General features: G+C 36.5%; 1 protein-coding gene across 10 annotated transcripts in view; it reads right to left on the bottom strand.

Moving 5' to 3' along the window:
* KLHDC1 (kelch domain containing 1) overlaps positions 1-20,895 on the bottom strand; it is a 64,979-nt gene that overhangs the window by 20,759 nt on the left and 23,325 nt on the right. For 5 of the 10 annotated variants that reach the window (XR_014818212.1, XM_084980672.1, XM_021101378.2 and 2 more), the window contains 8 exons: positions 18,535-18,605; positions 17,963-18,080; positions 17,406-17,524; positions 7,742-7,820; positions 7,364-7,411; positions 5,651-5,734; positions 2,494-2,577; positions 1,997-2,055 (listed from right to left, as the gene is read on the bottom strand). Coding sequence is in view for 8 of the 10 variants with exons in the window: in XM_084980672.1 (XP_084836798.1) it covers positions 1,997-2,055; positions 2,494-2,577; positions 5,651-5,734; positions 7,364-7,411; positions 7,742-7,820; positions 17,406-17,524; positions 17,963-18,080; positions 18,535-18,605 (662 nt within the window). In the remaining 2 variants the exon portion in view is untranslated. The remainder of the gene's footprint in view (positions 1-1,996; positions 2,056-2,493; positions 2,578-5,650; positions 5,735-7,363; positions 7,412-7,741; positions 7,821-17,405; positions 17,525-17,962; positions 18,081-18,534; positions 18,606-20,895) is intronic. The other 5 variants (XR_014818214.1, XM_084980675.1, XM_021101382.2 and 2 more) reach the window with 1 other exon arrangement.

The following is a 20,895-nucleotide window of genomic DNA, read 5'->3' as shown; positions in this document are numbered from 1 at the left end:
AATTCTATAATCTTGTTCTCCAGCAATACGAAATAATAATTTGGTATACACCTTTCCTGACTTTAATGCACATATACACATATTTATTAAAAATATATAAATGGGATCATATACTCTGTCCTGTAAATTTTTTCCATTCAACTAATATGTTGCAGAATATTTTCATGGAGTGTGGCAGCTCACTGGGCACATATACCATGATTTAAACAACCCCCAATTATTGTTATGAAGGTTTTATAAATAATGTTTTGATTTTATAAATAATGTTGCAATAAACATCTTTGTTGTGTATGCACATACATACACACACCTCCACACACATATAAACACTTGTACAATTTTTATCCTAGGAGCAATTTGGGATCAAATTAGAAATTCATTTTATATTTTAAATATATTACCAGACTTTCTAGAAAAATTGTACCAATTTATACTCCCACTAATTGTTATTATACCTAGTACACATTGGTCATTTGTAATTATTTTTATCTAATAAGTAAAAACTATTACTATTATTTTAATTTCTTTAATAATTTATGATGTTGAACATCTTTTAAAAATAATGTTTGCATATTTGCATTTCTTCAATGAATTTTTTGTTTTGTGGAGGGTTTTTCTTGTTTTTGTTTTTTTTTTTTTTTGCTTTTTAGGGCTGCTCCTGCAGCATATGGAGGTTTCCATGCTAGGAGTTGAATCAGAGCAGCAGCTGCTGGCCTACACCACAGCCACAAGGCAGGATCTGAGCCACATCTGTAACCTATACCCCAGCTCACGGCAATGCCGAATTGCCAACCTACTGAGTGAGGCCAGGAATGGAACCCACATCCTCATGGATACTAGTTGGATTCATTTCCACTGCACCACAATGGGAACTACCTTCAGTGAGTTCTTTGAATCATGTTCTTTCTTTATTTTTACTGCATTATTTATCTTTTTCTTACTGATTTTCTAAGTTCTTGATCTTAGCTCTTTCTGTTAGAGATATTGTAAATATTCTAGTTTGATTTTTCTTTGTATTTTTGTTTACCTTTTGACTTTTTGTGGTATGTACTTCTATACAGAAATATTAATTCTTAAATGGTCTTATCAGTCTTTTCATTTACGAATTTTGGGTTTATATCATCTTTAGAAAAGCTTTCTCCATGCCAAGATTTTATAGATAATTTCCTATATTTTCTTCTAGAAATTTTATGGTTTTATTTTTAATAGTATTTATACCTTGGCATTATACAGAGCTCTGACTGAATCTCATTACATGATTGATAGTTAAATATGTTTATTCTATGGCTAAATATATATTATGAACAATAAAATCTGACTTTTACCCATTTAATTGTCTATTCACCTGTGATGACCCCAATTAAACTATTCCTTCATTTTTGCTACTGACCAATCCTCAAGGTTATATAGTATAAAACCAGAACTTTCACATAATCAATTTTCAACTGCCAGTATTCTCATGTTTTATATAGTTTGGTTAAAGAACAAAGTCTAGGAGTTCCCACTGTGGCTCAGCATGTTAAGAACCCAAATAGTATCCATGAGGATGTGGGTTCAATCCCTGGCCTCACTCAGTGGCTTAAAGATCTGGTGTTACAGCATAGGTCGAAGATGCAGCCTGGATCTGGCATTGCTGTGATAGTAGCATAGTCCAGCGGCTGCAGCTTCAATTTGACCCCTAGCCTGGGAAACTCCAAATGCCACAGGTGCTGCCCTAAAGAGACAAAAAATAAAATAAAATAAAATAAAATTTTATTAAAACTATAAATTTTATTTAAACCATATTTAAATCTATACATTCCTTGCTTAAGCATACAATCTGAAGGAGAAAAAAATACCAGTTCAGTTTCAGACACCCAAATTTGGACAGCATGTATGTGCACACTCGTCCATTCAGACAGACAGACAGACACACACACACACACACACACACACACACACACATACACACACACAAAAGCCTATAGATTAAAACATACTTAAATTTTGAACTTACCTTCCAGACCAGGTCCAGGTATCTAAGTTTAGATAATGCAAATCATTCATCCTAGTTTGCTAAAATAAAAGTGTATTAAATTGGTCAGTGTTACATCTTTGGTGAGCTAAAATTTTGGTTTTAAAATAAATTCATATTAAAAATAGATTAACTTTTATTTAACCTCAGAAATTCATATATTGGGAAACAATGCTAAGAATTAAATTAACACAGCTAATTTAATGTAGAGCTAAATAAATGTGTCATGGGGGAAAGGAAGGAATGAGTTTAAACAAAATTTAGATAAAGAAATTAAACTTTTCTGATAATTCACTGCAGTAAAGGATCCTCCCCATTAAAATATGATTTATAATCATCTGTGATTCATGAATGTCTGTTAAAGAACAGACATTTAATGTCTAGATTATTTGAATATTCAGTTATTCCACAAAACCAAAAAAACAATTTTTAGAAGAAGCATTACACATAAAAGGCCATTTTCATAAAAAAACACTAACCAAAACACGACCGCCAAAGATATAGCCCTTATTTCCAAGAACTGCACACGTGTGTGCGGCTCGTGGTTGAGGTGGAACTCCACCCTGTAAGTAGAGAACAGAAAACAGAGAGCAAAGGCTTGAACCGTCCATAACAAAGTCAGTCCCATGCTCAGTACCCAAAATACTTGACTGCTAAGTCACCATTATCTATGTAACTTAATTAAAAACCCTAATGCAAAAGTTCATTTTAATTAGTAATAATTACAGACAAATACTACTTTTAAGAAATTAAATGTATTCAACTTGATCTTTACTTTTTTTTGTTTTTTGTTTTTTTTTGCTGTGCCTGTGGCATGCAGAAGTTCCGGGGCCAGGGCCAGGGAGCAAACCCACGCCATAGCAGTAAACAATGCCAGATCCTTAACGCACTGTGCCACCAGGGGACTCCAACTTGATTTTTACTTTTTAAAGTGCATTTCTTAAATGCCTGCCACTATTTGGCAAGATAAGATTTCACATAAATTTTAGCTTAAAGTATTAAGATTTAAAAATTAAATTTAAAAACATTCCCTTTCTCTCTCCCCCCCACCCACTTTCCCTCTCTTTTCCTCTCTCTTCTCTATCCTCTCTTTTCCTCTCTCTTCTCTATCTCTCTCACATGCACACACACACACACACAAACATTAATGCTATGATAATACCATTAATACTCATTAATACTATGAATGAGCAATACACCATTAGATGATCTCAGAGACTCTAAAAAAAAATTAAATCTGGCCCCCAAAACTCTTAGTGTTTTAAATTCCACAATAAGAACTTCACTATTGGCTTAAGCCAAACACTGTTTTGTCTCTTACTAAAATTCTTCACATTAACTGATTATACTTTATGTTCAATAAACATAGCAGATTGTTTTTTCAGAGAAGTTCTGAGTTGGTGAGGAAAAAAGAATATAATGAGTAGATGAATGAATAAGATTTGAAGAAAGAATTTTCTGCATGAAGTCAACATGGTAAGAAATAATTCAGATATAACCTCTAAAATGCTTAAATATATGAGAGAGAATCATTTACGTTGTAATTCTCAATGCTTCCAGCAAAACAAGTTTTATTATCTCACCCCAGATTTGAAATTTTGGAAAAATTCTTCTAATATATACACATTCATTACAAAATATCAACTTTCTCCTTTTTATTTATTTATTTATTTATTTATTTTTATGTATACATTTAATAGCCAATCAAAGCTTCTGAATAAACTGAGTTTATACCAGTTCAAACAAAAACAAAGTAATGGCATTTGCATTAGCTTGTGTGGCTAACCAAGAAAAAAAAGTACACAGTGTCCATGCTTATTAGGTTGTTTGAAATCCTGAAAATAACTCAAAAGTCCCCTATTACCACTAAACTGTTCTCATAGGGTTAATATTCCCATGTAGGGAGACACTTTCAACTTTCCATTTTATGGATGATATAATATATGGTTTGTCTATAAGTATATAGCTCTTTCATGACACAACTGAAACACAAATCTAGCTTCTTTAATTTCAACACTGAGAACTGTTACACTCTACTATGCTACCTTGCCTTTTGATGCAGATATCTAGGAACAATGAATTAATTTAAGAATGTTTCAGAGTTGCCACAGTGACACAGTAGGTTAAGAATCTGACTGCAGTGGCCCAGGTCACTGTGTAGGTATGGGTTCTATCCTTGATCTAGTGAGGTAAGTTAAAGGATCTGGCCTTTCCACAGCTGCTGCATAGGACACAGCTGAGGCTCTGATTCAATCCCCTGGCCTGGGAAATTTCAGATATAATATAAACAATGTAAGAACTTATTTGAAGAAATAATCAGAGAAATCACAGTGAAAATATTGTTATGTACTAATGAAAATAGTGTCATATGCATGTTAGGCTGTAGGTGCAGAAGGAGTGGAAGGATACAGATTAAGGTAAGTAGAGAGAGAAGGAGTCACAGAAAGACTTGAAGTCCAAAGAACAAATTAAAAGCTACCTCAGCTCACTCCAAGGAGCACATTCTAAAGATATGCCTGCAGTAGCTCTAGACTCTTGCTTACTCTCTAAGGAAGCAAAGAGTTACAAGGCCTCAAAGAGATCTAGGAAGAGTTTCAACAGATCCAGTCTCAATAACATTTCCCTGAGCCACACCTGTGACCTACACTACAGCTTGTAGCAACACTGGATCTTTAATCCACTGAGCCACAACAAGAACTCCTAAAAGAGGCTTCACGGGAGTCCCCATCATGGCTCAGCAGTCACAAATCCAATTAGTATCCGTGAGGATGAGGGTTCGGTCCCTGGCCCCACTCAGTGGTTTAAGGACCCTGTGTTGCCATGAATTGTGGTGTAGTTCACAGATATAGCTTGGATCTGGTGTTGCTGTGGCTGTGGTATAGGCCAGCAGCTACAGCTCCCATTTGACCCCTAACTGGGAACCCCCATATGCCATGGGTTTGGCCCTAAAAAGCAAAACAAACAAACAAAAAAACACAGTACTTGGGAGTTCCCATTAGGGCGCAATGGAAACGAATCCGACTAATATCCATTAGGCTTTGGGTTCCATCCCCAGCCTTGCTCAGTGGGTAAAGGATCTGGAGTTGCTGTGAGCTGTGGTTTCAGTCACAGATGCTCGAATCCTGCCTGTTGCTATGGCTGTGGTGTAGGCAAGCATCTGCAGCTCTGATTCGACCCCTAGCTCGCAATTTCTATATGCTGTAGGTGCAGCCCTAAAAAGTAAAAAAAAGAAAAAGAAAATAAAAATAGTACTTGGGGTTTCTGTTGTGGCTCAGCAGAAAAGAAGCTGACTAGTATCCATGAGGATGTGGGTTTGATTCCCAGCCCCTCAGTGGATTAGGATCTGGTGTTGCCATGAGCTGTAGTATAGGTCATAGACACAGCCTGGTTCTGGCATTGCTATGGCTGTGGTATAGGCTGGCAGCTATTGCTCCAATTCAAACCCTAGCCTAGGAGCTTCCATATGCTGCGGGTGAGGCCCTAAAAAAAAAATAGTACTAGTGACAGTACTTAAGAGAACTCCTTTGGATGTGATTACAAACTCAATTACTAAAATCCAATAACTTAGTAAAAAAAATAGATACTGAAAGTATTAACGAGTATACAAATATAAAATTAGCTTTTTAAAATACTTACTTTAATTTCTGGTTGTAGCCAACTCTGTGTCTTTGTATCAAATATGTGAACATCATTATGCCATCCCCAGAATATCTGCTCTTCCTAAAAGAGAATTTTTTTAAATATGAAAAAGTTTTTATAATAGTTTCATTTCATGTTTACTGGTGAAATAATAGATACACTTACAGAAAGAGAATTGTGTTACTGAACTCACAAAGCTACTGCATATACCAGTGGCTCACAAAGTATGGGCCCCAGACTCTAGCAGTATCACCTGTCAACTTTTCTTCTCATATTATTGCCTCCATTAGTCATAATTTTATTTGTTGAAATCTTCCAATTCTCTCAAAGGGCTGTATTTTAAAATAGCAGAGAACCAGGGAATTTCCATTGTGGCACAGCGGAAATGAATCTGACTAGTACCCAGGAGGATTCGGGTTCAATCCCTGGCCTCACTCAGGGATCTGGTGTTGCCATGAGCTGTGGTGTAGGTCACAGACCCGGCTCAGATCCTGCATTGCTGTGGCTGTGTGTAGCCCTGCAGCTGCAGCTCCAATTCAACCCCTAGCCTGGGAACCTCCACATGCTGTGGGTGTGGCCCTAAAAATCAAAATCAAAACAAAACAAAACAAACAAAAAAAACCCTGCTTATCAGACACAACTTAGAATAGACTTACAAGGAGATCCTGCTGAATAGCATTGAGAATTTTGTCTAGATACTCATGTTGCAACAGAAGAAAGGGTGGGGGAAAAAATGTAATTGTAGTGTATACATGTAAGGATAACCTGACCCCTTGCTGTACAGTGGGAAAATAAAAAAATATATTAAAAAAAAACCCTGCAGAGAACCAAATGATGTTTGCATTGGGAAATCTCTTCCTAAAGTATATGTTCAGAATTCCTAATTTTTGCTATTAGAAACTTTAGGGACTAATGGTTCCTTTTTTCAAGAAGTTCCAATCACCTCTACTTAACTAAGCAGCTTGTTCTTATGCTCACTCTCATCTTTGTCTTCTAAGAAGACAGAACTGTTGGTCAGGCAAAGGTTTAACAGTTAGACTGTATTTACCATCTTCTGCATTGTTGAAATCCTCAACCGCTACTCTATCTCTATCTTACCTTTGTACACTTTCATGTGCTATGTCAGGAATACATCATTTTCGTCAGGACTTGTCAAACAAGTCAAATAAACTAAATAATTTACTTAGCTGAGAATCCATAAACTTCAGGACATGATCATTAGCCTAACTGTACTATATGAGAAAAAAAAATGAAAGCTATCACTGATGAGTAAAAATAATTAAACATAATTAGTGGGAAGTTATATTACTAAAAATTATCAATAATACTGTAAGTAGCAAAACTTTAAAGTATTTCATTTTAAAAACTCACAAACCATGTAAAAGCCATCCAATTTTATTAATTAACATACAATTAATTTTACACATAGTCTAAATAAAGCCTATGGAAAAAATTTAAATACCCAAATACAAAGAGATTTATATAAAATGTATGTATACTTTTACATTAATAAGGAACAATAATAACATACCCTAGTAGAAGGTTAAATTGAAGAGTTACTGTGTATCTTTGTGGTGAGATCAATGGTTTTTAAAGTTATCTTTTAAAAGATTTTACGTTTATAAGTCATGACTTCTTTCATTAATAATAATTCATTCTCTAGCCAGTAAGAATAAGTAGAAAAAGTAATATCACTACCAACTTACTCACTCTCATACAGAAGCCAGTCTGAGCTATGAATAGTTCTGGTAGACGTACCTAAAAGGAGGTGTATGTCAGCAATAGCCACTGTGGTTATACCTATAACAAAGTTTTTCCAAGTTGTGCTAAAGCCACTACTTGTCTAACTGAAGCAGCTATAAGTGATTAATGACATCAGAAAAGAACTTACTCTGCCAATAGCCATGAAGGCTGATACCATTAAGTGAGGGAACCTCTTACAACTGAACCCAAATCCAAAGAGAGAAAACATTTTTGTCATAGTATCAATTATAGCAAATTAAAATAAAAAATATTGGGCTCATTATTTCTAAAGACTTAAGGTGATGGTAAATTAGAGGAAAATGTAAACAGTGATTACTCTCTTACCCAAGATGCATCATGAACATCAAAACAGTCTTGGAGTTCATTGTGTCTCCTACACCCATAGCCACCAAAATATATTAATCTGAAAAACAAAACAAAGGACACATATTAGAAGGTCTACTACTTTCAGTTTGTTCATAGTAAGCTGAAAGACATCATTTCTCTCACATCTTAAACAAGCCATATAAACTTCAAAACCACATTTAGAAAAAAAAAAATCAAAGAGCTCCAGGAACAAAGAGAATGAAATTAACTAATTCCAGAAAGTAATGAGATCTCAGTAGGAGAGAAGAGGCCCACAGCTGCTTTTATCACTGGTATAAGAGCAGGAGGAGGGAGAATCCCACACAGTTAGGGTTTATAAAAAAAAGCCACCTAAAATTTTAACAGTCATACGTAGGCTGGCATGCCAAATTAGAATCTTAAGAAACTCTGCCATAGAGGGAGTGTGAACCTACTCAACAACTTTTCTTCAGGGAGCACCCGTGGTCAGTCACCAACAGCTGGAAGAAGAGGAGTGCTGAACAAATCTCCTTGAGGAAATCTGACTATGAACTCTAAAGCTTGGGATCAGGGAAGGAGATCTGAAAGAAACACCTGAGAGGCATGCCAAGCCATTACAGCATACAGTGTGGCTGCCCTCAAAAGGCCAGGGGAGGAGGTGCAATTCTGAAAGAGATCTCCCAAGGTACAAAGCATAAAGTGGGACTGAAAAGCAAAGAGAACTCCCTGGCAACCCAGAGACCTTCCAATTAGGCTGTAAAACAGGGAGGGATCTCCCACAGTCCTGAGAGGTAGCAGGTGTTTAGCATAGCTCAAAATCTCTAAACAATCTCTAGTGCCCAAACATGGGGGCCTACCAACAGAAAGTCTTGATCCTGTCTCAGAACATTTGAAGCCAATGGTAAAACTGAATCAAACTAAAGCTGCAACAAAGCCCAAACACAGATCAACTACAGATTAGACTGACTTAACTCCTACTCTCTCAGCCCCAAAAGGGAGAAAAGGGCATGTCCTTTCCTGGAGATAAATATTATTTATTCCAATCTCCACTATTCTCTCATACAGAATGTCTGTCATATGAAAAAATTATAAGATATAGGAAAAGGAAAAAAAACGTGACCCATGATCAAGAGAGGAAAGAATCAAAATAAGCTGACTCCAAGGTGGCTCAGATATTGAATTAACAGACACAGCCTTTAAAATAACTATGATAGAGGAGTTCCCATTGTAGCACAGCAGAAACAAATCCAACTAGGAACCACGAGGTAGCAGGTTTGATCCCTGGCCTCACTCAGTGGGTTAAGGATCCCACATTGCTGTGGTTGTGGTGTGGGCTGACAGCTACAGCTCCGATTCGACCCCTAGCCTAGGAAACTCCATATGCCACAGGTGTCGCCCTAAAAAGCAAAAAATAAAAAATAAAAATAAAATAATAAATAAATAAATAAATAACTATGATAGAAATGCTAAGAGACCAATTTGTAAATGGTGGACAAATGCAGGACGGACTGGGTAATTTCAGCAGAGACATAAAATCATGAAAAAGAACTAAATGAAAATGCCAAAAATGGAAAATAAGACATCAGAAATAAAGACATTCACTAGTCATAGCAGGAAACTAGAATAGCAATGGGAAAGATCAGTGAACTTGAAGATGGGTAAACAGGTCAATAGAAAGTATCCAATTAAGGAGTTCCCTGGTGGTCTAGTGGTTAAGGATTTGGGATTGTCACTGATGTGACTTGGCTATGATCCCTGGTCCCAAAACTTCCAAATGCAACAAGCACGGCCCCCCAAAAGTATCCAAATTAAAACAAAGAGAAGAGAGCAGGGAGAAAAACAGGGAGCCCAAGCTCTATGAAATAATATCATACAGTCTAATGTGCATGTAATAGGAGTCCCAGAAGCAAAAAGAGACAAATAAATAAATGGGTAGAAGAAATATCTGTTAATTACTAAGAACTTCCTAAAACAGCTGAAAGATATACACCCACCAACCCCAAAAGCTCAGCAAGTTCCAAAATGGATAAATATAAAGGAAACAACATGTAGGGACATTTTAATCTAATCAATGATGAGCAAAAATAAAGAACACATAAAGAAAATCTGGAAGAAAAAGCTATATTATATATAGAGGAACACAAACAAAACTGAAAATGAATTTCTCACCAGGATAATGGAGCCCAAAAATCAATGAAATAACATCTTTGAAGTAATGAAAGAAAGAAAGAAAAATTTATCAACTCAATGAGTGAAAAAGATCAAAAAGGAAATTAGAAATTACTTTGAAACGAATGAAAATGCAAACACAACAAAAACAAAACTTAAGGAATACAGTGAAGGTGGTGCTCAGAGGGAATTTTATAGCTATAAATGACTATAAATTTAAAAAGAAATAATATAGCTGTACATATCAAAGAACTAGAAAGAGAAGGGCTAACTAAACATACATAAGAGAAGGAAATAATAAAAATTAAATAAGCAACATGGTAACTAGAAAAACAATACAGAAAAACATCAAAACTAAAGGTTGAGTCTTTTAAAATTTCAGCAAAATTGAGAAATCTTTAGCAAGACTGACTAAGAAAAAAAATACAGAAAACTAAAATTACTAAAATTAGGAGTGACAGAGAGAACATTGCTAATAACATTACAGAAATAAAAAGTAATATAAAAGGATACTACAAAAAATGTATGCCAACAGATTGGATGAATTACATGAAACAAAAAAATTTCTGGAAAGACACACTGCCAAAAGTGGCTCGTGAAGAAATAGAAAATATAAATAAACCTATAACAAATAAGGAAAATGCATAAGTAATCCAAAAACCTTCCCACAAAGAAAATCCCAGGGTGAGATAGCTTCAGCGGTGAATTCTAACAAACATCGAAAGAAGAACAAATACCAATCCTTCTCAAACTTTTCAAAAAATTGAGGAGAAGGGAATACTTCCTAACTCATTCTATGAGGCCAGCATTATCCTGATACTGCAACCAGATAAAAACATGACAAGAAAACTGCATATATCTGATAAGGGTTTAATATCCAGAATATATTTTTAAAATTCCTACAACACAATAACAAAAAGACAAAACAATCCAATTTTTTTTTTTTTTTTTTTTTTTTTTTTTGTCTTTTGTTGTTGTTGCTATTTCTTGGGCCGCTCCCGCGGCATATGGAGGTTCCCAGGCTAGGGGTTGAATCAGAGCTGTAGCCACCGGCCTATGCCAGAGCCACAGCAACGCGGGATCTGAGCCACGTCTGCAACCTACACCACAGCTCACGGCAACGCCGGATCGTTAACCCACTGAGCAAGGGCAGGGACCGAACCCGCAACCTCATGGTTCCTAGTCAGATTCGTTAACCACTGCGCCACGACGGGAACTCCCCAATTTTGTTTTAACTGAGCAAAGGACTAGAATAGACATTTCTCCAAAGAAGATATACAAATGGCCAATATGTACATGAAAAGATGGTCAATATTTTTAGTCACTAGGGAAATACAAATCAAAATCACAGTGGATACCACTTCAGGATAATAGGATGGCTATTATTGTAGAAGAAAACTGTAAAAGAAAATAGCAAGTGCTGACAAAGATGTGGAAAAACTGGAAACTTTATACACTGTGAGTGGGAATATACAACATAGTTACTGTAGAAAACAGTTTGGTTCTCTTCAAAAAGTTAAACATAGAATTACCATATGACCCAGAAATTGTTAGGTATATATCCCAAAGAATTGAAAACAGAAACTCAAGCAAGACTTGTAAGCCAATATTCATAGCATTATTATTCCCAATAGCTGAAAGGTGGTTACAGCCACAAGGGTATATCAACCGCTGCATGGATAGACAAAGTGCAGTGTACACACACAGTGGAATGTTGTGCAGCTGTTAAAAGGAATGAAGTTCTGATGAATACTGCAACACAGTAAATCTTGAGAACATTTTGTTAAATGAAATAAGCCAGACACTAAATAACAAATATTGTATGTTTCCATTTATATGAAATATATATAATAGCAAATTCATGAGGAAAAAAGTAGATTAAACCATACCATGGGGAGTTCCCACTGTGGCGCAGTGGATTAAGAATCTGATGGCAGGAGCTTGGGTTGCTGCAGAGGCTAGGGTTCAATCCCCAGCCCAGCACAGTGGGTTAAAAGATCCAGCATTGCTGTAGCTGCACTGTAGGTCACAGTTGTGGCTCAGATTCAGTCCCTACTCCAGGAACTTCCATATGCCACAGCTATAGCCATTAAAAAGGTGGGGGGGATATCATGGGACAGGGGAGAAGGGGGAATGGGTAGGTATTACTTAATGGGCATATAGTTTCTGTTTGGAATGATGAAAAAGTTTTGGAACTAGATAATAGTGATGATTATGCAACACTGGGAATGTAGTTAGAGCCACTAAATGGTATACTTAAATATGGTTGAAGTGGCAAATTTTGTTGTTCTACATTTTTACCACACACAGCAACATACACATTCTTTTCAAATGCACGTGGAACATTCACCAGAGAAGACCATCTGGTAGGCCACAAAACAAGTCTTAATAAAATTTAGGAACACTGAAATCATATCATGCATTTTTTAAAAAAATAGGCCAATGAAGAAATAAAAAAAATTAAAAATAACTTTAGACTAATTCAAATAGAAATAAAGCTTTCCAAAATCTATGAAACAGAGCAAAATCAGGTGTAAAGGGGAAGTTTATAGTGATATAGGCCTTCCTTGGAGATCCCATTGTGGCTCAGTGGTAATGAATCCACTAATATCCATGAGGCCTTGCACAGTGGGTTAAGGATTCAGCATTGAGCTTTGGTATAGGTTGCAGATATGGCTGCTGTAGTTGTGGTATAGGCTGGCAGCTGCAGCTCCTATTTGACCCCTAGCCTGGGAACTATCATATGCTGCATGTGCAGCCCTAAAAAGCAAAAAGAGAGGGGGTGGGGATAAAGAAAGAAAGGAAGGAAGAAGGAAGACAGGGAGGGAGGAAGGGAGAAAGAAAGAAAGAAGGAAGACAGGGAGGGAGGGAGGAAGGGAGAAAGAAAGAAAGAAAGAAAGAGAGAGAGAGAGAGAGAGAAAGAAAGAAAGAAAGAAAGAAAGAAAGAAAGAAAGAAAGGAAGGAAAGAGAGAAATGAAGGAAGGAAGAAAAAGAAGGAAAGAGGGAGGAGGGAAGAAAGAGATATAGGCCTTTCCTCAATAAACAAGAAAAATCACAAATAAACAACCTAACTTACCACCTAAAAGGATTAGAAAAAGAAGAATAAAGCCCAAAGTCAGTAGAATGAAGGAAATAACAAAAATTAGAGCAGAAATAAATAAGATAGTGATTTTAAAAACCAATAGAAAAGATCAATGAAAATAAGAGCTGGTTCTTTGAAAAGATAAGCAAAATTGCTAATTTCTTTTTTTTTTTTTTTTTGGTCTTTTGTCTTTTTAGGGCTGCACCCATGGCATGTGGAGGTTCCCAGGCTAGGGGTCTAATTGGAGCTACAGCTGCCGGCCTACACCAAAGCCACAGCAACACCAGATCCAAGCTGCATCTTTGACCTACACCGCAGCTCATGGCAATGCCAGATCCTTAACCCACTGAGCAAGGCCAGGGATCGAACCCACAACCTCATGGTTCCTAGTCAGATACATCACTGCTGTGCCATGATGGGAACACCAAAATTGATAAATTTTAGTCAGCCTCATCAAGAAGAAAAAGAGAAGACTCATATCAATAAAATCAGAAATGAAAGAGAAGTTACAACTAGCACCACAGAATACAAAGGATTGTAAGAGAGATAACTATGAACAATTATACTGCAGTAAAAAGACAACCTTGAAGAAACGGATAAACTCTTAGAAGCATACAATCTCCCAAGACTGAAAAAGGAAGAAATAGAAAATATAAACAGACCAGTTACTAGTAATGAAATTGAATGAGTAATGAAAAAACTCCCAACAAACAAGAGTCCAGGACCAGATGGCTTCACAAATGAATTGCACCAAACCTTCAAAAAAAGATTTAGTAAATCAACTGTACTTCAATAAAACTTTTAAAAATGAAAAAAAGTTAATACCTATCTTTCTCAAACCACTCCAAAAAACTAAAGAGGAGAAAAACTGAAACTGAAAACTATAAGGCACTGATGAAAGAAATTGAAGATGAGACAAATAATTGGAAAGATATTTCATGCTCATGGACTGGAAGAATTAAGGTTGTTAAAATGTCCATACTATACAAAGAATCTAAAGACTCAATGAAAGCCTTATCAAAATACTCAGGGCATTTTTTTCCCAAACTAGAAAAAATAATTCTAAAAATCTGCATTTTACATGGAACTACAAAATAATCCAAATAGCTGGGAGTTCTCTTGTAGAACAGCAGGTTAACAATCTGACATTGTTATAGCAGTGCTTGGTCATTGCTGTGGCACAGGTTCAATCCCTGTCCTGGGAATTTCAATATACCATGGGCACAGTCTCCCCCACCAAAAGACTTCAAACAGCCTAATCAGTCTTGAGAAAGAAAAACAAAACTAGAACTATCACAGTCCCTGGTTTCAAACTATACTACGAAGCTATAATAATAAAACCAGGAGTTCCCGTCATGGCTCAGTGGTCAACGAATCCAACTAGGAACCATGAGGTTGTGTGTTCAATCCCTGGCCTTGCTCAGTAGGTTAAGGATCTGGTGTTGCCGTGAGCTGTGGTGTAGGTTGCAGACGCGGCTCGGATCCCTCGTTGCTGTGGCTCTGGTGTAGGCCAGCAGCTACAGCTCCGATTCGACCCTGGCCTCGGAACCTCCACATGTCACAGGAGCAGCCCTAGAAAAGACAAAAAAAGACCAAAAAAATAAATAAAAATAAAAATAATAAAACCAGTGTGGTTTTGGCACAAAAATCAACACATAGATCAATGAAACAGAATATAGAGTCAAGAGAGAAACCCATGCACAAATATTCAATTAATCTACAATAAGACTATACAGTGGAGGAGTTCCTGTTTTGGCTCAGTGGAAAACCAACCTGGCTAGTATCCATGAGGACATGGGTTTGATCCCTAGCCTCCCTCAGTGGGTTAAAGGATTTGGTGTTGCTGCGGCTGTACTGTAGGCTGGCAGCTACAGCTTGATTTGACCCCTAGCTTGGCAACTTCTTTATGCCCTGGGGATGGCCCTAAAAGACAAAGAATATACTATGGAGGGGAGTTCCCGTCGTGCTGCAGTGGTTAAAGAATCCGAGTAGGAACCATGAAGTTGCGGGTTCGATCCCTGCCCTTGCTCAGTGGGTTAACGATCCGGCGTTGCTGTGAGCTGTGGTGTAGGTCGAAGACGCGGCTCAGATCCCACGTTGCTGTGGCTCTGGTGTAGACTGGCAGCTACAGCTCCAATTCGACCCCTAGCCTGGGAACCTCCATATGCCGCAGGAGCGACTCAAGAAACGGCAAAAAAGACAAAAAAAAAAAAAAAAAAAAAAAAAAGAATATACAATGGAGGAGTTTGCTTTAGTCACAGCAAATTAGGAATCCCGTCTTGTCACTGCAGCAGCTCAGGTAACTGCTGTGGCTCAGGTTTGATCCCAGGCTCAGGAATTCCCAAATTCAGCGGATGCAGCCAAAAAAAAAAATGTCACTAAATGTATGAAAAATTAAAATACAACTGAGACATCATGTCTTATTTATCAATGTTAAGGAAAAAAACCCTAAGTTTGTAAGCAAACTCTTGGCAAGGCTGTGAAGAAAGAGGCACTCCATTGTTGACAATGCAAAACAGCACATCTTTTTTTACAGGAGTTGGAAAAATGTAATGCCATGGATTGAACTGTGTCCCCTTCCATTCACATGTTGAAGTCTTAATCCCCTGTTTCTTAGAATGTAACCTTATTTAGAGACAGGTTTATAGAGACAATCAAGTTAAAAGGAAGGCATTAGAGTTGGCCCTTATCTAATATGACTGGTGCTCTTACAAAAAGGAAAATTTGGAAACTGACAAGCACACACAGAGAGAATACTATGCGACCATGAAGACAGAAATCAGAGTGATGCTTCTACACACCAAAGATTGCCAACAAATTACTGGAAGCTAGGGGAGAGGTGTAAGATAGGTTTTTCTCCAAAACCCAGAGAATGAACCAACCCTGTTGACACACTGATCTCAGACTTGTAGCCTCCAGAATTATGAGATAATACATTTATATTAAGTCACTCAGTTTATAGAATTTTATTACAGCAGCCCTAGCAAAATAAACATTTATCACAATTATAAATGTATTACCCTTTGACTCAGAAATGAAATCCTGGAATAGATCTGTGATCATATGTATATCAAAAGATACATAAGACACAAAGATATTCATGAAAGTATAGTTTGCAATAGCAAAGGAATTAAAATAATCCAGTGTTGTTTCATTTTTAGGAGAAAGAATAAAAAAACTTTGGTATGTCTATAAAGAAGAATACTATGCACCTGTTAAAAAACAAAAAACCAAAAAAAAAAGCAAATCTAACTAGAAATACAAAATGATAAAAGTTCTGCATTTATTGTTGTTGACTAAAAGAAGCAGCAGGGTACAGAATATTGTACAGAGTGCACTGAGATTCATGTAAAGAAGCAGCAGAAAAAAAGCACTACATGCATACATACAAACATATATACTTGCTTGTATTTAGATAATGTATCACAACAGTTGTTCCCAAACTTGTCTGCATTGTGGACGCTGAGGAGCTTAAAAAAATCATATCCCAAGTGATTGTAATTTAATTACTCTGGTTTATCACCTGGGCTTCAGAGGTTTTTTAAAAGTTTCCCAGATAATTCCTATGGCATACAAGTTTAAGAACCACTGCCATCAGAACAATAGATATTAATAAAACCAGCAATTTTTTGTGCATTGGGGGGTGTAGATGGGGACAGGAGTAGGAGCCAGAATTTTCTCTTTTTTTTTTTTTTTTTTTTTTTTTTTTGTCTTTTCTAGGGCTGCTCCCACAGCACATGGAGGTTCCCAGGCTAGGGGTCAAATCAGTGCTGTAGCCACCGGCCTTCACCACAGCCACAGCAATGTGGGATCTGAGCCGAATCTGCAACCTACACCACAGCTCATGGCAATGCCAGATCCTTAACCCACTGAGTAAGGCCAGGGATCGAACATGCAACCTCGTGGTTTCTAGTCGGATTCGTTAACCACTGCACCACGATGGGAACTCCAGGAGCCAGAATTTTCATTACATACTTTTTAATATGGTTTTGACTTTTGAACCATGTGACTTTATTAACTATTCAGAAAATTAAACAATAAAGTAATTAATTTTTAAAAATCCAAATGGTTGCTTCCACCATGTTTATTTTATGACCTGGCTCTTATCCAGGGTTCAAAACTGCCCTTACCATCAGCATCAAAACAAGTGTGTAACTGTATCTCAGAAAAAAAATCAGATTGTCCAGTTTTCTCTATTTTTTCTCTCTTTCTTTCTTTTTGGCCACACCCACAGCATGGGAAGTACCCAGACCAAGGATGGAACCCAAGCCCCAGCTGCACCTAAGCCACAGCAGTGACAATGCTGAATCCTTAACCTGCTGAGGCACCAGAAAATACCAAGTTTTCTCTATTTTAGTCACAAGCTATAATCCTTACTTGAATGCAGATAATGAAATGATTTTGCTGCATTACCTGTCCTTATATACCCAGCAGGAAAGTTTATCACGTGGTGTGGGTGGCTGACCTTCAAAGTTGGTGATTTTTTCCCAAATGTAGGTTCCATCTCTTGTTCTCAAATTAACAAAATAAAGCTTTTAAAAGAGGAGAACACCATTAGCAGACAGAGCAGTGGAGAATTAAATATATCTCAAAGGGGTATGTAATTTAAAAATTAATAATACTTTTTTTCTTTTTAAAAGGTAAAAATTTCAACTGCAGAGTTAAAAAAAAAAGTGGGACTATGTTTTAGAAGGAAAAATGACACATGAAACATAATGAAATGGATCTTTTCCCAACATGCTCATGCCCTATGGATACCAACTAAGTACACAGTTAATCCTGAAACATAAAGACAGGCAGAAGAGAGGCACATGACGGCTGCATTTTCACTCCATCTTTAAAACCTTATCATCATAAACTCAAGCTTTTCTACCTGTCTTCTTTTTAAAACACTTGTAGACTTGTGAGATGAAGTGACACATTAAATGTTACATTTTTCTGCACTCTTGAATTGAAAAAAAAAATATTACTCGGTTGCTGTATCCTTTGTCATCATATCCTCCAAAAACATACAGCTTTCCATTAATACAAGCACCGCAACTTCCTGACATGGAGGTTGGGAGTTCTCCTTCCATGAGGTGCATTGTCCTGCAGCAAGAATAACATAGAATTCCATAACTTTCCAGAAAGGCAAATTAAAATTCCCTTTGAACTCCATGAGCATGTTTTTCAATGAAAATTCTCATGGACAATTACAATGAAAATGTAATGGTAGTCAATACTGTAAAAACTGTAAGAAGATCCACGGTAAAGATTTCTCAACATACTGGAAAGAAAAAGTTACAAAATCTTCACATCACCAGAACTGTACACCAGTACAACAAAGCAAAGTCTTCAGAGACAGGCCTAGTCTTGAGAGAAACGGTAATGGGCAAAGAATGGAGAGGGGAAGAGAGTTGGGAAAAGAGCCAGAGAGAATAAAGCAGTGAAAGAAAATGAAAGGGAGACAATATAATGCTGTGGTATGTTCTAAGTATGGCCTCAAATTCTCTATAGTCTATAGCAACATTTACAACACATTCTGCAATTTAAAATTACTTACCACAACCCACTATCAATATCATAGGTCCAAATCTCATCATTAGGCAAATATACTTCATTGTCTTCAATAGACTAAAAACATAGAATACATAAAATTATGTTTATTAATTAACATGTAACAACAAATAGTTCCTCAGGATGGGAAAACTGCAACGGAAACAGTATAAGACACAAAACCATAAACAGCCTCAAAGATTTTTTTTCAACAGAAATTAAGACACATCAAAAGAGAAAGGGAAGAAAAACATTTTGTAAGAGAAAATGGGTAAACAATAAGGGTTTATAATTCAAAATAGCAAGTACGCGGGTCTCAAGAAAAGACTCGGAGCAGTTAAAACTTACAAAGGGATTTCAAGTAAGTGTAAAATAGCAAAACAATAACATTACAACAGAATATTGAAGACTATGAAGCCAGGAAGAAAAGGAGTATCAAAAAAGGGCAATACATTTTGGGTGAAGGGGAGGAATTAAGAAAGGAAATTTTTATGAAATGTAATTAAGACTACTGTGTCATATATATGTATGTATGACTGGGTCACTTTGCTGTTCAGCAGAAATTGACAGAACAATATAAATCAACTATAATGGAAAAAAAAAAACCTAAATATGAAAAAAAATACCATGTCATATACCTTGATTCACTGAATATATTTTTTGAGTGCCTACTATGTGCAAGTCATAGTGTTAGATGTTCATTAAATATAGACTCTAAAGATCAAGATAAATTTAGCTAATCAAAATGACAACTCAGAATCTGAATAATCTCTAAAGAAGCAAATAATGTACATAGAATTCTAATATGTATGATGAAAGGAGAAGTATAGCCTAGAATAATAATTGCTTTTATGTGAAGTTTAAAAACTTAGGGATTATACAAGTCCTTACATAAATTTGTCATGATTACTTAGAATCTATAAAATAAAAAATAGCTAGATGTAAAAGATGTCAATTTAAAGATTTCTAAGACTATCATGCATAAATTATTAACATGCTAAGTAGATGTGGCTAATTTTCTCAATGCTATACTAAATTTTAAAAAGCTTTTAAATACAAGGTCTATCTCTGTCTTTCTCTTCTCTCTCTCTTTCACACACACACACACACACACACACACACACACAAAGGAGAAAACCATTTTACTAATTCCAAGGGAATTCCCTTCAATTCTTCCCTATTGCTCTCAGGATAGTCTAAAATCCTTATGGTTCTGTGCTATATAGTACCTGCTAACCCTCCAAAGTTCTCGCCTTTTCATTACACTCCAGTCTTCTTTCAGTTTCTAAACCCATGCAAGTTCCCTTCTGCAATAGGACTGTGTTCTATGATCTTCTCACTTCCTGGAATGCTCTCCCATAACTTGCCTAATTAATTACTCATTCTTTGAGAATCACCTTAAATTCTTCTCTAAGTTTGCAGAATAAGGTTAAATGATTAAGGTCACTGTTCGTTTGTTTTATTTTTTTAATTTTTTAAAATGGCTGCACTCTCAGCATATGGACATTCCCAGGCCAGGGACTGAATCCAAGCTACAGCTGTGACCTACGCTGCAGCCACAGTAGCGCCACATCTTTTAACTCACTACACCAGGGATCAAACCTGTACCTCCACAGAGACCAAAGCCACTAGAGTTGGATTCTTAACCCACTGTGCCACAGCAGGAACTCCCCAATGTCACTGTTAAATGATCTTTTAAGTCCTGTACTTCCCCTTCCAAGTCCATTGTCTGTATCATACCTACCTACCACCACCACATGGCACAAGCTTCATAATACACAGATCATGTTTATTTTGTAGTAATTCTGTTCCCAAAATCTAGCACGGTGACTTGCACATAAAAAACTAACAGAATATTTGTGAATGAATGGGTACATGAATGTGAGTGAATGGGTACATGAATAATACCTGTTAAACTGAATGCATGCTCACTTCATGATTAAAAGGAAAAGCCTGTTTCACTAATCCTTAAAGGTGGTATTAAAAAAACACAAATAAAGCACAGTACTAACAATCGGGATGTAGTTGCTTCTTACTTTCTCACCGATTTCTCTCCTAAATTCTCCTTTCTTTTCTACATCATGTTTTCCAACTCTAGATCATTTCTGTTGATATTTAACATGCCTTAATATTACTCATCTTATAGAAAAACCAACAACTCTTTCATAACTCTTCTTTTTTCTTTGCTCCCTTTACAACAAAACTTCCATACTGAGTTAACTATAGAAGTCTCCATTGCTTCACCTCTCATCACCTCACCAATCCACACAAATCAGTCTAGACTCATTCCACTGAAATTGTTCTTGTTAACGTCAGCCTAAAAAAGAAAATTAGTGAACTGATTCATCCAGAAATACAGAGATACAGA

This window comes from Sus scrofa, chromosome 1 (assembly GCF_054392235.1).
Source record: "Sus scrofa isolate SSC_HxYL_T2T_F1_AM1 chromosome 1, Sscrofa_HxYL_maternal_Yorkshire_Landrace_v2.0, whole genome shotgun sequence".
NCBI classification, from domain to species: domain Eukaryota; kingdom Metazoa; phylum Chordata; class Mammalia; order Artiodactyla; family Suidae; genus Sus; species Sus scrofa.
This window is presented reverse-complemented; position numbering and strand designations above follow the sequence as displayed.